Source organism: Oncorhynchus clarkii, chromosome 10 (assembly GCF_045791955.1).
Source record: "Oncorhynchus clarkii lewisi isolate Uvic-CL-2024 chromosome 10, UVic_Ocla_1.0, whole genome shotgun sequence".
Taxonomy (NCBI): domain Eukaryota; kingdom Metazoa; phylum Chordata; class Actinopteri; order Salmoniformes; family Salmonidae; genus Oncorhynchus; species Oncorhynchus clarkii.
Genome location: NC_092156.1, coordinates 14,586,719 through 14,599,288, shown reverse-complemented (window position 1 = coordinate 14,599,288; position 12,570 = coordinate 14,586,719). Strand labels below are relative to the sequence as shown.

Genomic DNA, 12,570 nt, shown 5'->3' with positions numbered 1-12,570 from the left:
GATAGGTAGGGATAGGTAGGGATGGGTAGGGTTGATAGGGATAGGTAGGGGTGGGTAGGGTTGATAGGGATAGGTAGGGATAGGTAGGGATAGGTAGGGATGGGTAGGAATAGGTAGGGATGTGTAGGGATAGGTAGGGATGGGTAGGGTTGATAGGTAGGGATGGGTAGGGTTGATGGGTAGGGATGGGTAGGGTGTGTAGGGATAGGTAGGGATGGGTAGGGATGTGTAGGGATGGGTAGGGATGTGTAGGGATGGGTAGGGATGGGTATGGATTTGTAGGGATGGGTAGGGATAGGTAGGGATGAGTAGGGATGGGTAGGGATGATAGGGATGGGTAGGGGTGATAGGGATGGGTAGGCGATGTAGGGGTAGGTAGGGATAGATAGGGATAGGTAGGGATGGGTAGGAATAGGTAGGGATGGGTAGGGATAGGTAGGGATGGGTAGGGTTGATAGGGATAGGTAGGGGTGATAGGGATGGGTAGGCGATGTAGGGGTAGGTAGGGATAGATAGGGATAGGTAGGGATAGGTAGGGATGGGTAGGGATGATAGGGATGGGTAGGGATATGTAGGGGTAGGTAGGGATAGGTAGGAGTAGGTAGGAGTAGGTAGGGATAGGTGGGGGTGAGAAAGAGAGGGGAGATTAGAAGAGAGAAGACTGAGAATGAGAAGCGAAAGAGAGAAGAGAGTGATAGAGGAGGCAGAAAGGGGAGAGAGGTAGAGAGAGAAGGCAGAAAGAGAGAGAGAGAGAGAGAGAGAGAGAGAAAGAGAGAGAGAGAAAGAGAGAGAGAGAGAGAGAGAGAGAGAGAGAGAGAGAAGGCAGAGAGAGAGAGAGAGAGAGAGAGAGAAGGCAGAGAGAGGAGAGAGAGAGAGAGGGCTGAGAGAGGAGAGAGAGGAGAGAGGAGGCAGACAGAGGAATGAGATGGATGGGGAGATGAGAATGAGTGTAATGTGGTGAGGATAGAGCTAGAGAGGAGGCAGAGAGAGGAGCGAGATGGAGAGATCAGGAGGAGTGTATTCTGTTAGCTCTCATTCAGAATCCTCCATCCACAGGGGTTTGACTCTTCCAGGCGAACCTCTTCTACTGATCCCCTCAAATTGAACAATGTCTTGTGGTAATCCAGAGCATTACTAACCCTACCCGATTCACAGCTACTCACTCAGAAGGAAGCTTTGTTCAGAGAAAAGCTAAGGGAAATCTAGTACAGTCTGGGATTGTCTCAAATCGCCTTCTTTAGACACCGTCTCTGGAAGGACAACTGATATCTACATTATTGTTAGATCCTAAACATAATTCCCTGGCATGTCCCACAAAACAACGCTGTAACAAGCATATTAGGATGCACTCGGCTTAGGAGGAACACGCTTTCCAGCCTCGTGCCTTTTGTTTAGAGACACTGTAAAATCATTTCTGTGAACAGAATAGATGTGAGATGTTTGTGAAATTCTTTTGAAGAGTTTAATAACATTAATTCTTAAATAATTATTGTTATTCAAATATCTGGGGGAAGAATTAGCTAATTAGACGATCTGTTTAGTGAGGCCTTTGAACTCATGAAGGAAATGTACATCTTTTCATAATAAAATTGTTTTAGAATTCTCCTTTCAATAGTCTAATACTAGTCATATGGATAGTATACAAAGTCTTGTTTTTACTAGGACATTTGGCATGCCTAAACAACAGACAAAAAATTTTACACATAATCTGCCAATTAAAAAGAACAACGAAAAATAAAAGCAACAAATGAACCCCTGTAAAGATGATAGACCACCTGAGCTGAGATAGAAGCAGAGAGCCTGCCTGCGGATGGGGGGGGGGGGGGGGGGGGGGGGGAGTGAATACAGGCATCACCTTGTTCAATGTAAACATTTCAACTGGAGAACCAAACAGGAGGGGATCCACAGCGCTGTTTCCCCTCCTGCCCCACTGCCATGTCCCAAGCTATAATCACCATCTACACCATCCTCCCTTCCTTTCAAGTGGCAGGTCGATAGAGCTGCAGCTACAGTGCTTCTGCCGGGTAATTACAAGGGAAGCAACAAGTGAGCATTGTATGAAGCCGAGGAGACACACTCACACACAGAAGAAAGTGCTCTTTATTCCCAAAACAATCTTTGAGAACCTCTGTGCTTTGCGCTGTGAGGCAATTAAGGATAAGACGTTGGGGATGCATTCATGAGAAGAAAGAGGTGGCAGCACATTCATTTCTGCACATAAAAATAGTTGAGAGTAGTTTTCACAGTGTGTGTTTACTACGTAATGATAACTGATGTCTATGTAATAACGTCTCAATAAAATGTGTTCCGTTTTTTATAAATTATCTGATACATTTGTAGACAAACGTAGCCATTACTTATAATACAACAGTTTTTGGTCTATATAAGATTTGTCTCACAAACGTGCACACACACACACACACACACACACACACACACACACACACACACACCCAAACTTGACACCTTTAGGTAATTTGAGTGACAACATGACGAGGTCTCAATACTGAGCCCATTTGAAACAGAGCTTCTGATTGTGCTAGCATTTCATTCAGAACACATCAAATAAAGACTGTTGGAGTAGAATGAATGATGACAGAAACCTATGCTTTTTCAAAACACCATGCTTAATATGAGAGTGCTTACTGTTATTACAGATTTAACATCGAAGAATGAGCTTCACCTGATGAAAGATGCATAGTTCCTTGTTGAAAGGGGCAATCAGCAGTTGCTACATCCATTTTTGGACTTATAAATTAATTATATGTGCCCATTGATTCTTGAAGAATATAACTTATAAATGTCGTACCCCATCAGAACCCAAAATGTAAGCTTGTTTTACTCCTATGTTTGTAAACAAAGTAAATGTAAACAAACACTGTAAAGCTTAAAAACATGGTAAAAACTATAATTTTGAGATCATGGATGGTCTGTCCTTGCATCCATACCTCTGTCTTTGAATTTGAGAGTGGTAACTTTTCTCCAGTCCTAGCCTCCTTGCTTTTTACCTAAACAGTTGTGGGGAGCACACTCTTATATTGTTTCAACTGCTGATTGCAGCTTTAAGTTATACGTTTTAAACAACCAACCAATACACAGACAACATACAAAAGTGTAAGCAAAATGAGGGAGTCATTTATAATTCGATATTTAACTGATTATGGCAGTAGGCCGAATAAGGCATTAGTCATGTAAACACAATTCTCTGCAATCTTAATCAGCGTACGGTCATAATTTAATAAGCATACGCAAATTAAAACACCTTGTTTTCTGAACAATCTGTCATATTATTAGGACATGTAAACACCTTAATCGGAGTAACAGTGGTGTATTTGATTTGCGCATGTGATAGCACCAGCCGAGAGCCTCTCTCTTCAGCGCTAGTGAAGTGAGTTCTGAGTTCGGAACAACCAGAAGTATGCATCTTAAAAGTAGTTTTCAAATACAAACATTATACAGTATATACCAACTCAGAATAACATGGTCACTGTGGTAGAAGGTTTATTTTGATTTGCAATTTTATGCATTTATTAAAAGTCCCAATCAGGTAGCCTGATTTCAGATGTGTCCATGTAAACAGGATTATTAGGGAAATTGTTCTGGCAAAGCATGTAAACGCATTAATCGAGGTATTATAGTAATCTGTCTATCCACAATAATCATATTATTGCGTGCATATAACCGTTCTCAGTGTCAGTTAGTCCCGCCTTAAAATGCGTTTTGTTTTTGATGTGCTGCTGTTTCCGAACATATTCAAGGTTGTATGGGGGTGCGGATGATCAGACAGTGATACATGGGTGTACACGTACGACTTTAGATGCTCTTTTTTAAACTTTCTAATTTCCTTAGTTTGTTGTCCTTGCATACTTCTGGTATAATAGACACATAGTTTCATTCAGAGACTTGGAATAATGATCCATAATGATTCAACAGAATGAAGAACTCTACATTGTGATGTAGAAGGTAACGTGATGTGGACTTACAGATGGGGAAACGGATCCGTTGGGGAGGTATGGGTCAGGCAGCATGAGAAACGGGTACCCTGGATACGCTGTTTTATACATCCCTCCATCTTGATGTTTGGACACTGTGGAGAAAGACAAAGATGTGAGATGAGATGTTTTCTGATATTAATTTAACTTCAAATAAATACTTTTTGGTTAACTATTGTAGTTAAAACGGTTATAATTAGCAGTTTTTTACTATTGAAAAAAGTATATTCGGCAAATAATGATAGAGCTCTTCGACAGATGTTATGTTACAGACTTGTTTACTACTGTAACATATTTGTGAGACAAAGTGACAGCCGTAATCTTGCATCACAAAAACACAGCCAAACCCCAACCCTTTGTTGTTTGTCACCCAATAGAATGGCTAGCCACTGATCTCTCCAGTCTAGAGTGTTGATGGTAACTTCAAATGTGCAATGCATCTTTACAGGCTGTCCAAGCAGAGGGTCATTGATCCACATGGCTTGTTTTCAACCTTTCAGCTGAATGCATAAGTGGACAACGTTTTGTGAGTTACTTGACATATTCAAACATTGTTAATGAACTAGAGAGCATTTCTAACTTTAAATAACTTGTAGCTGCCCAGAGGTTCCGCACAGCAAGCATACGTTTGTGTTTTTGGCCGTTTTTGCCCCATTGGGACAATATATAAACCTAATGTTAAGTTACAGCATGCTTTAATTTAGATTTTCTTTAGGACTTTCAGACTGAAGCTACATGAAATCTTATTACCATGTTATAACCTATGTAGCCCAGGGAAAGCAACACCTTCCTTTTACAGTCAGTCTATGATGCAACAGCACAGTATTGTCAGAAATCACAGACAACTTGTTTTACTGAGGTACAGTTAGCCTAACTCAGCTACTGTCTAGTTCTTACCGCTGTCGAGATGCTCCCGGTGTTTCTCTTGATAACCTCTATGTTCGTTTTGCTGACTTCGTCTGACCGCCTGAGTGTCCAAAGCAACATTAAACAAAGATTAGTAACCTGAGAATTACTTTGAAGAGCCAAAAGTTTCATACCAAGACCCCTTTCAACCTTACCAACAGCGCATAACATAACTTTCTCTCTCTGTAGTCTACCTACCGCTGCGTTCGAACTTTGATTTGTCTCCGATTCATTCACCAGAGACGACTTGAGGTCAGCTAAGTCCCTTTCTGTGAAAGCGTTTTCTTGAATTTTCTCATCTTGTTCGCCTTCATCCTTGAAGGATATCATTTCATCGTTTGCTCCTTGATCATCTCCTCCGCCACTACTGAGCTGAGGCATGTTGCTTTGAAAATTACCCTAATCAGCGGAGTGCTCCTTTGAAAAAAATAAATGAAACTTCCTAAATTGTTGCGCTCAGATACGGCCAAAGTATAAAACAAAACAAAAGTTGCTCTGCTGTGGAGCGGCCCTGCAAGTTGAAAGTAATGTTGCTCGGCAGCAACAAATAGTGCATTTGAGCTCGAAACAAGGCGAGGACTCCCAACATCAAAGATCGCCGACCAGTGATTGACAGATTCGATGACTTGTTGGGGGTTGTTTCAGCAGAGGGTTCCGCTCTTAAAGAGACATCACCTCAGAGCCTGTTGGCCATATTCATGTCTTTTAACACTTCATCATGGATAAACTTGCTTGTTTTTAGCAAAGACTGAACCGAAGTCCTGGATATAAGACACGTGAGCAAACGGTCTTTCAGATTCTTCTGCATTGATAGATATTTCCCACAACGCAGTCTAGTTATGTAACATTGTTATACCATTGTTATACATTTGAGTGGTGCAGTGGTCTAAGGCCTCTCAGTGCTTGAGGCGTCACTACAGACACCCTGGTTCGATTCCAGGCTGAATCACAACTGGCTGTGATTGGGAGTCCCATAGGGCGGCGCACAATTGGCCCAGCATCGTCCGGGTTTGGCATTGTTGAACACACACACACTTCTATCAGACTTTTATTATGATTGCTAAATACTGCACAATTTAAAACAGGTGTAAATATTGTACTATAAATTGTGCCTTTCTGTGTTGTACTTATGCTATTTTCTTTATGTTCGTATTCTTAGATTTGATTATTTCTTATTGTTTTTGCATTGTTGAGAAGGAACCTGCAAGTCAGCATTTCATTGGATGCACATGTTGTGTATACCATACATAGGACTTATAAAGAGAGAGAGATCAGGGATGCTGAGGGTAAAACATAGTTCCTTCCTATACACTACATATTTAGAAACAAAACCATAAAACCATGTTCGCCCAACATTTATGAAGTTGTAGAAATATTGATGTGAGATTTGTATTGACATTGTGAGAACATCAGAGACATGTAGGGCATCCCCTGTAAACCATCAGAAAATGAGTCAAGCTCATCAATAAAAGAGGCATGAAATGTTGCAGCGAGTCTCTAGAGCACATGGATTCAGTTGTAATCTCAAAAAACAGCAACTTGCTGGAATGAAACTATTTGATCGATGCAAAACAAATTTGGAGGGGAAAACAGAATGTAGTTCAAAGATGTAGACTTGGTGTCTGGGTGCCTTGTCAAACAAGTAGGGGAGGCCGGGGTTGGTTGTCACTTTTTACCCATGTGTATTTCTCAGCACCAGTACATCTTACAAGACTCTTTTCAACATTAATGGAAAGACCAAGGTATTGGGTTGAAATAGGAACCCTTTTTATCATCATATCTTATTCTGACATGGGGTTATAAGCCATCAAACACACACTGTCAACTTGCGAAAACCAGCCCCATCACAGGGTTTTTTTTTTTTTTATTTTATTTTACCTTTATTTAACCAGGCAAGTCAGTTAAGAACAAATTCTTATTTTCAATGACGGCCTGGGAACAGTGGGTTAACTGCCTGTTCAGGGGCAGAACGACAGATTTGTACCTTGTCAGCTCGGGGGTTTGAACTCGCAACCTTCCGGTTACTAGTCCAACGCTCTAACCACTAGGCTACCCTGCCGCCCCGTTGGTTGTCACACAGTATGGGGTTGGTTGACACAATGTTTGCTAGTAGCTTATTCCCTTTGTAACAGGAAATGAAGCAATTTAGCAAACATTCTTAGAAATAGCCTTTCTTAGATCGAACTATACTCCTAACAAAATTCAGCATTTTCTGCCTTGAGAACAACTTATGACATTTTCAGTAAATTTGTGTGTGTATGTGTGTGTTTGTGTACTAGTGTGGGTGTGTGACAGAAAAACATTGTGTGAGATGTTTCACAGACACGTATTTAGAATACCTGCATTCTAAATTCTACAGTTCTATATATGGTTTATACATCGGCCAAGGCATCTACATTATATTCCAATGTCCTGGCGACGTCTTTCCAATGTGCATAATGTCTCCACACTACATACTCCCAACACATTTTGATATGTTGGCCAAAGGTGTTTACTGGGAAGAGAGGTCTCTATAGCAACAGCAGAAAAGAGCTTGGTATTTATTGAATACTGGCAGTGGAAATGTCCCTGAACAATATGGTTATAATGGAGTTGATAGTGACAACTAACCCCACATTCCATGTTACAACCATCCCCAACTACCCCCCAAATGCTAATTAAGATGCTAGTTACCACATGGCTTGACCAAGCAACTCAGAAATAGGTTTGGAATGTAGCTCTCCCTTTCCTCTTTTCTACAACATTTTTCATGTATACTGCCATAATTCAAACGTTCATAAAGAAAATACCAATACATCTTATTTTTACTTTCACCTATGAAAAGCACATAAATCCCCTCACCTCAATGTAGTGGTGGAGTGATTAGCCGAAATCTAGTTTCTCTTGAGCAGTGGTGTAAAGTACTTAAGTACAAATATTTTAAAGTACTACATAAGTCGTTTTTTGGTGGTATCTGTACTTTACTATTTATATTTTGGACTACTTTTACTTCACTACATTCCTAAAGAAAATAATGTACTTTTTACTCCATACATTTTCCCTGACACCTAAAAGTACATTTTCAATGCTTAGCAGGACCGGAAAATGGTCCAATTCACGCACTTATCAAGAGAACATCCCTGAGCATCCCTACTGCCTCTGATCTGGAGGACTCACTAAACACAAATGCTTCATTTGTAAATTATGTCTGCGTGTTGTAGTGTGCCCTTGACAATCCGTAAATTTAAAAAACAAGAAAATTGTGCTGTCCGATTTCCTTATTATAAGCAATTTGAAATTATTTATACTTTTACTTTTGATACTTAAGTATATTTTTGCAATTCAATTTACTTTTGATATTTAAGTCTATTTAAAACCAAATATTTGTATACTTTTACTAAAGTAGTATTTTACTGGGTGCCTTTCACTTTAACTTGAGTCATTTTCTATTAAGGTATCTTTACTTTTACTCAAGTATGACAATTGGGTTCTTTTTACACCACTGCTCTTGAGTGATAAATCAGATTCAGCCTTAACTGTGCGATGTAGTAAGGAGTTGTAGTTTCCAACAGGCCAATTTTCTATATAGTTTAGCGCATTAAGCTGGGTAATTAACTACAATGCCCATAATCCATTGTGAAGCTAGTTGTGGTCTTTGTGTCTTTTATGCTTATGACAGATGAGTTTCAAGTTTTAATGTCACATGCACAAGTACAGTGAATTGCCTTTCTTGTAAACTCAAAACCCAACAATGAAATAATAAAAAAACAATGTAATACTAGAAAAAAACACAAGAATAGGAAATATGAGACACAATAAAGTAAGTAAGTAAGTAAGTAAGTAAGTAAGTAAGTAAGTAAGTAAGTAAGTAAGCATACTATATACAGGAAATATTTAAGGGGTAAGGGGACTAGGCAACAGGATATAAGATAAACAGAGTAGCAGCTTGTATGTGAGTGGGTGTGCGGGTGCTTAGAGTCAGTATGCAGTAACTGTATGTGCAAATTATGTGTGAGTGAGCAAATGATGGAGTGAGAGGCAGAAGAATGCGTGATTGTGGAAATAGAGAGCAGCTGTTGCTTCGCGAGGTATCTCTACCTGAAAATACATGATCTAAGTGATTGATAGTTAGTATTCGGCAGTCATAAAATTATGCCTTATTTACTTTGAAGATCTACAAAATAGTAATTTTGTAAGACAACATATGCAGCAGCTATATAGAGAGGAGATGATGAATTGGAATAAATAATAAAGTCATCAAATAAAACAAATGTAATATACACAACAATTGAAATATTTTGGTAAAGTTATGTGAATAAATGATGGTAAATAAGAGATAAGCAGTAAATGGGCAGTCACTAACATCATGGGACTTTTATTCATTGTTTTATTCGGTGTTACATCATTCAACCCAAATAATCGATACCGAAATTGAAAACCGTGATTTTTTATTTTTATAATTGACCTGAAATCGAACCAACCTCAAAAAGTACTAATCGCTCAGCACTACCTCCATGTTGACATGAATTGACCAGGTGGATGAGTTCTTTCAAAGAATTCACACATTTTAATCATACCATTACTACACAGCACCCTCTAGATTGCGAGTAATAAGCACTGTGACAACCAACCCGTGAGACAACCAAAACAGGTCTCCCCTGACTGTTTAAAAAAATATATTTTTTCACTTCATGCATTTTTTATGCTGATACAGTAGCATGGTCTTCTGAGTTTTAATTGAGAAATATTTATACGCGCCCATGCTGTGACTTAATATTTGACTTAATCTGTTGCCTTGAAAGAAAATGATGAACCACAGCTGGGAAATAGAATTAAATACAAACAGAAAATGTGCCTAGTATTTGCATAAAGCTGCATATTTATACAATATTGGCCATGCATATTAATAAAAAGATTAAAATGAGCAGTTTAATGTATGCAAATCTAAATTATAAATGAGTTGTTTAAACTCCTTGTTTATTCGCATTGATTAAATATAGACAGCTGTTTTTCATAGAACCAGTTTCTCTATGTGGCTTACTTCACAAGTTCTCGCATCTTTGGGTCTTCTTGTGTGTCTCTCTTTCTGTGCTTACATTGGTTTCACATATCCTTGAGGTGGTGTCTGTGCTTGTTCCTTCGTTGGACTTGACTGTGTGTGAGTTTTGGATTTGATTAATATGATCGATCTTTGTTGACCTCAAATCCTTCTTATCAGTCTGTGCGTTTGCATGACTCACTCACACACCAGCCTCTGTATCCTCCTCTCTTATCTCCTCTATGGTAATTGCAGCCATGACGTCAGTAAATTATACTCTCTGCTCTCTCTGCCTTAGGGGCAGGAAACACCAAAAAAGGAAAGAAAAAAACACTGCCTGCCAACAGTAGCACTTCATGTCGAGAGAAAAATATACCATTGGTAATATTGCTTCAGGCAGCAGTTTACGGTAACGCAATGCAAATATTAATGGCACATAAGTAGTTACTATAATGTCAACAGGTTGAACTCAGATCAAGTTTGTAAGACAGAACTATGTCTGGGGGTGATGTTGTACACATGATGTGGAATCTTGCAACATTTATCGAGTTCCACCGAAGTTAAACCTGTTTGCTATACATGTTGGTGCATTGGCGTCTCAGATATGCATTTTCCTTCTCAGATATCACTAAGCCTGAACAATTGGAATCATGGAATGATTTTAAGTGAGAACTTTGGTTTTTAGAAATTCTTTTTCCGTTTCTTAATCATTTGCAAGGGAAACCACTCTCTTTTGTACAGATTACAGCACAAATGATAAATTGCAGTTCCTATAAAACAAATTATATACTCTGCTTTCTAAATAAACTTCAGGCACATTAAAGCAGCAAAGTAATTAAATCATATCCTTTCATTGAGGCTACGCCACATCGAAGGGAACAGCTCTTAACTGGAACCACTTGTGTGCGTTTTATTGGTAGTTTCCCTCCAACCAAAAACATGTTCTCTCAAGCAGCGTCCAATGTGCAATACTGAACCTTAGCAAATCTTTTCGACAGTCTAATTTTATATATATTTTCCCCCATGAAAGATTCCATCATTCAACAAATATGAAGAGCCCTTGAATGTGAAACCCTGTAAATGAGAGTAATTAATCAGATGTGTGAGGTTACTATTTCTTATAGCTGTTGTCATCGAACATGGGAAAGGTTCTGGTCAACTAAATTGATGTGAGGACAATATTAACATTACATTTAAGTCCATTTTTACCATCTCCTCTTTGGTCACTATAAGAGTTCCACATGTTGTATCTGAAAGTGGTGGCATGCCTAACGGTGTTAAATGGACAAATGTAATTGCTATTCCTACTTTGTTTTCTTTTCCTAATAGGTATAATCCAATCTTTGAGTCTCCTGTTGTTCTGAAATCTCAAAGTAATCTGACTTGTATTGAAAAAGGTTTGACATTTTTACATCTTAACATTCGTAGTTTATTACCTAAAAATGGATAATGTCAAGATCTGCTTCTCTCAGGCAGACCCTGATATTTGTATTTTATCTGAAACCTGGTTAACTGATGTTGCTGTGGATGGTTACAATGTGTTTAGGGTTGATAGGAAAGGCAAAGGGAGTGGTGTTGCTATTTACACAAAGAATCTTATTTCTGTGTCTCTGTTAAAAGCTACATCCAGTCCTAAACTATTTGAATTGTTGGCTTTAAGTCTTCAGCTCGGTTCAACCTCAAAAATAACAGTTATAGAATCTATCGTCCACCCTCCTCCAAGAAGTGTGTACTAAACGAACTCACTGATTTAATTGCCATTTTTACTACCCCAGAGGTGTTGATCGCTGGAGATTTTAATCTTGTATGGCTGTAGGCTGTTGACTGTTTAAAGGATATTTGTACTAATCTAAATTTGTCCCAGCTGATTACAAAGCCTACTCGTCCAAACTTAAAGGACCCTATGAAATCGACTTTGATTGACCTCATATTTACAAATACTCCAGAGAAGTATGCTGGGAGTGGGGTAATGGGGGGGGGGGGGGGGGGGGGGGTAGTCAGTTGTCGAACTGAATGTATTCAACTGAAATGTGTATTAGTGACCACTGTCCCATTGCATGTGTCAGGGATATACGGATGCCTAGATCCAAACCTCGTTTTATCAATTTTAAACATTTAAATTAACAGGCTGTTTTTTGTGACCTTTATTTTGGTGACTTTGATTGTATTGCATCTATACCTGACCCAGAGTTGGCTCTGAATCCCTTCTCAAAGGTTTTAAATTGTATTGTAGATAAACATGCCCCCTTTAAGAAAACGGAGAATTAAAAAATAGGTCTTGCCTTTGGTTCAGTCCAGAGCTACTGTATCTGAAGTCATACACAACAGAGATGCTGCCTGGGCCAAAGCTAGATTCACAGACTCTTGCCCAGACTGGCAGTCTTTCAGGCAATTGAGAAATCTGTGTGTAAAACTAGTTAAAAAAGCAAAATCAGATGATGTTAATACACCATGTGAATGTACAGGGAACACAGCTACATTTTGGAAAGCTGCTACGTCACTGAAGGGTTGTGTCTCCTCTTCTCTCCCCCAATAAATTCATTTAGATTCTGGCACTATTACTGACAAAATTGATATTATTAATGCATTTAATCACCATTTTATCTCTGCGGGCTATATATTTGAATGTATTTCAAAGCTCGTGAAAATAGTAGT

General features: G+C 39.0%; 1 protein-coding gene across 6 annotated transcripts in view; it reads right to left on the bottom strand.

Annotated features, from left to right (window-relative positions):
* LOC139418039 (transcription factor 7-like 2) overlaps positions 1–5,509 on the bottom strand; it is a 73,955-nt gene extending 68,446 nt beyond the window's left edge. For 2 of the 6 annotated variants that reach the window (XM_071167140.1, XM_071167142.1), the window contains exons 1-3: positions 5,097–5,505; positions 4,890–4,959; positions 3,984–4,087 (exon numbers count right to left, since the gene is read on the bottom strand). In XM_071167140.1, the coding sequence (XP_071023241.1) occupies positions 3,984–4,087; positions 4,890–4,959; positions 5,097–5,279 (357 nt within the window). In that variant the 5' untranslated portion in view covers positions 5,280–5,505. Of the gene's footprint in view, positions 1–3,983; positions 4,088–4,889; positions 4,960–5,096 lie in introns of all 6 variants that reach the window. The other 4 variants (XM_071167146.1, XM_071167144.1, XM_071167141.1 and 1 more) reach the window with 4 other exon arrangements.
* Between the last annotated feature and the right edge of the window lie 7,061 nt (positions 5,510–12,570).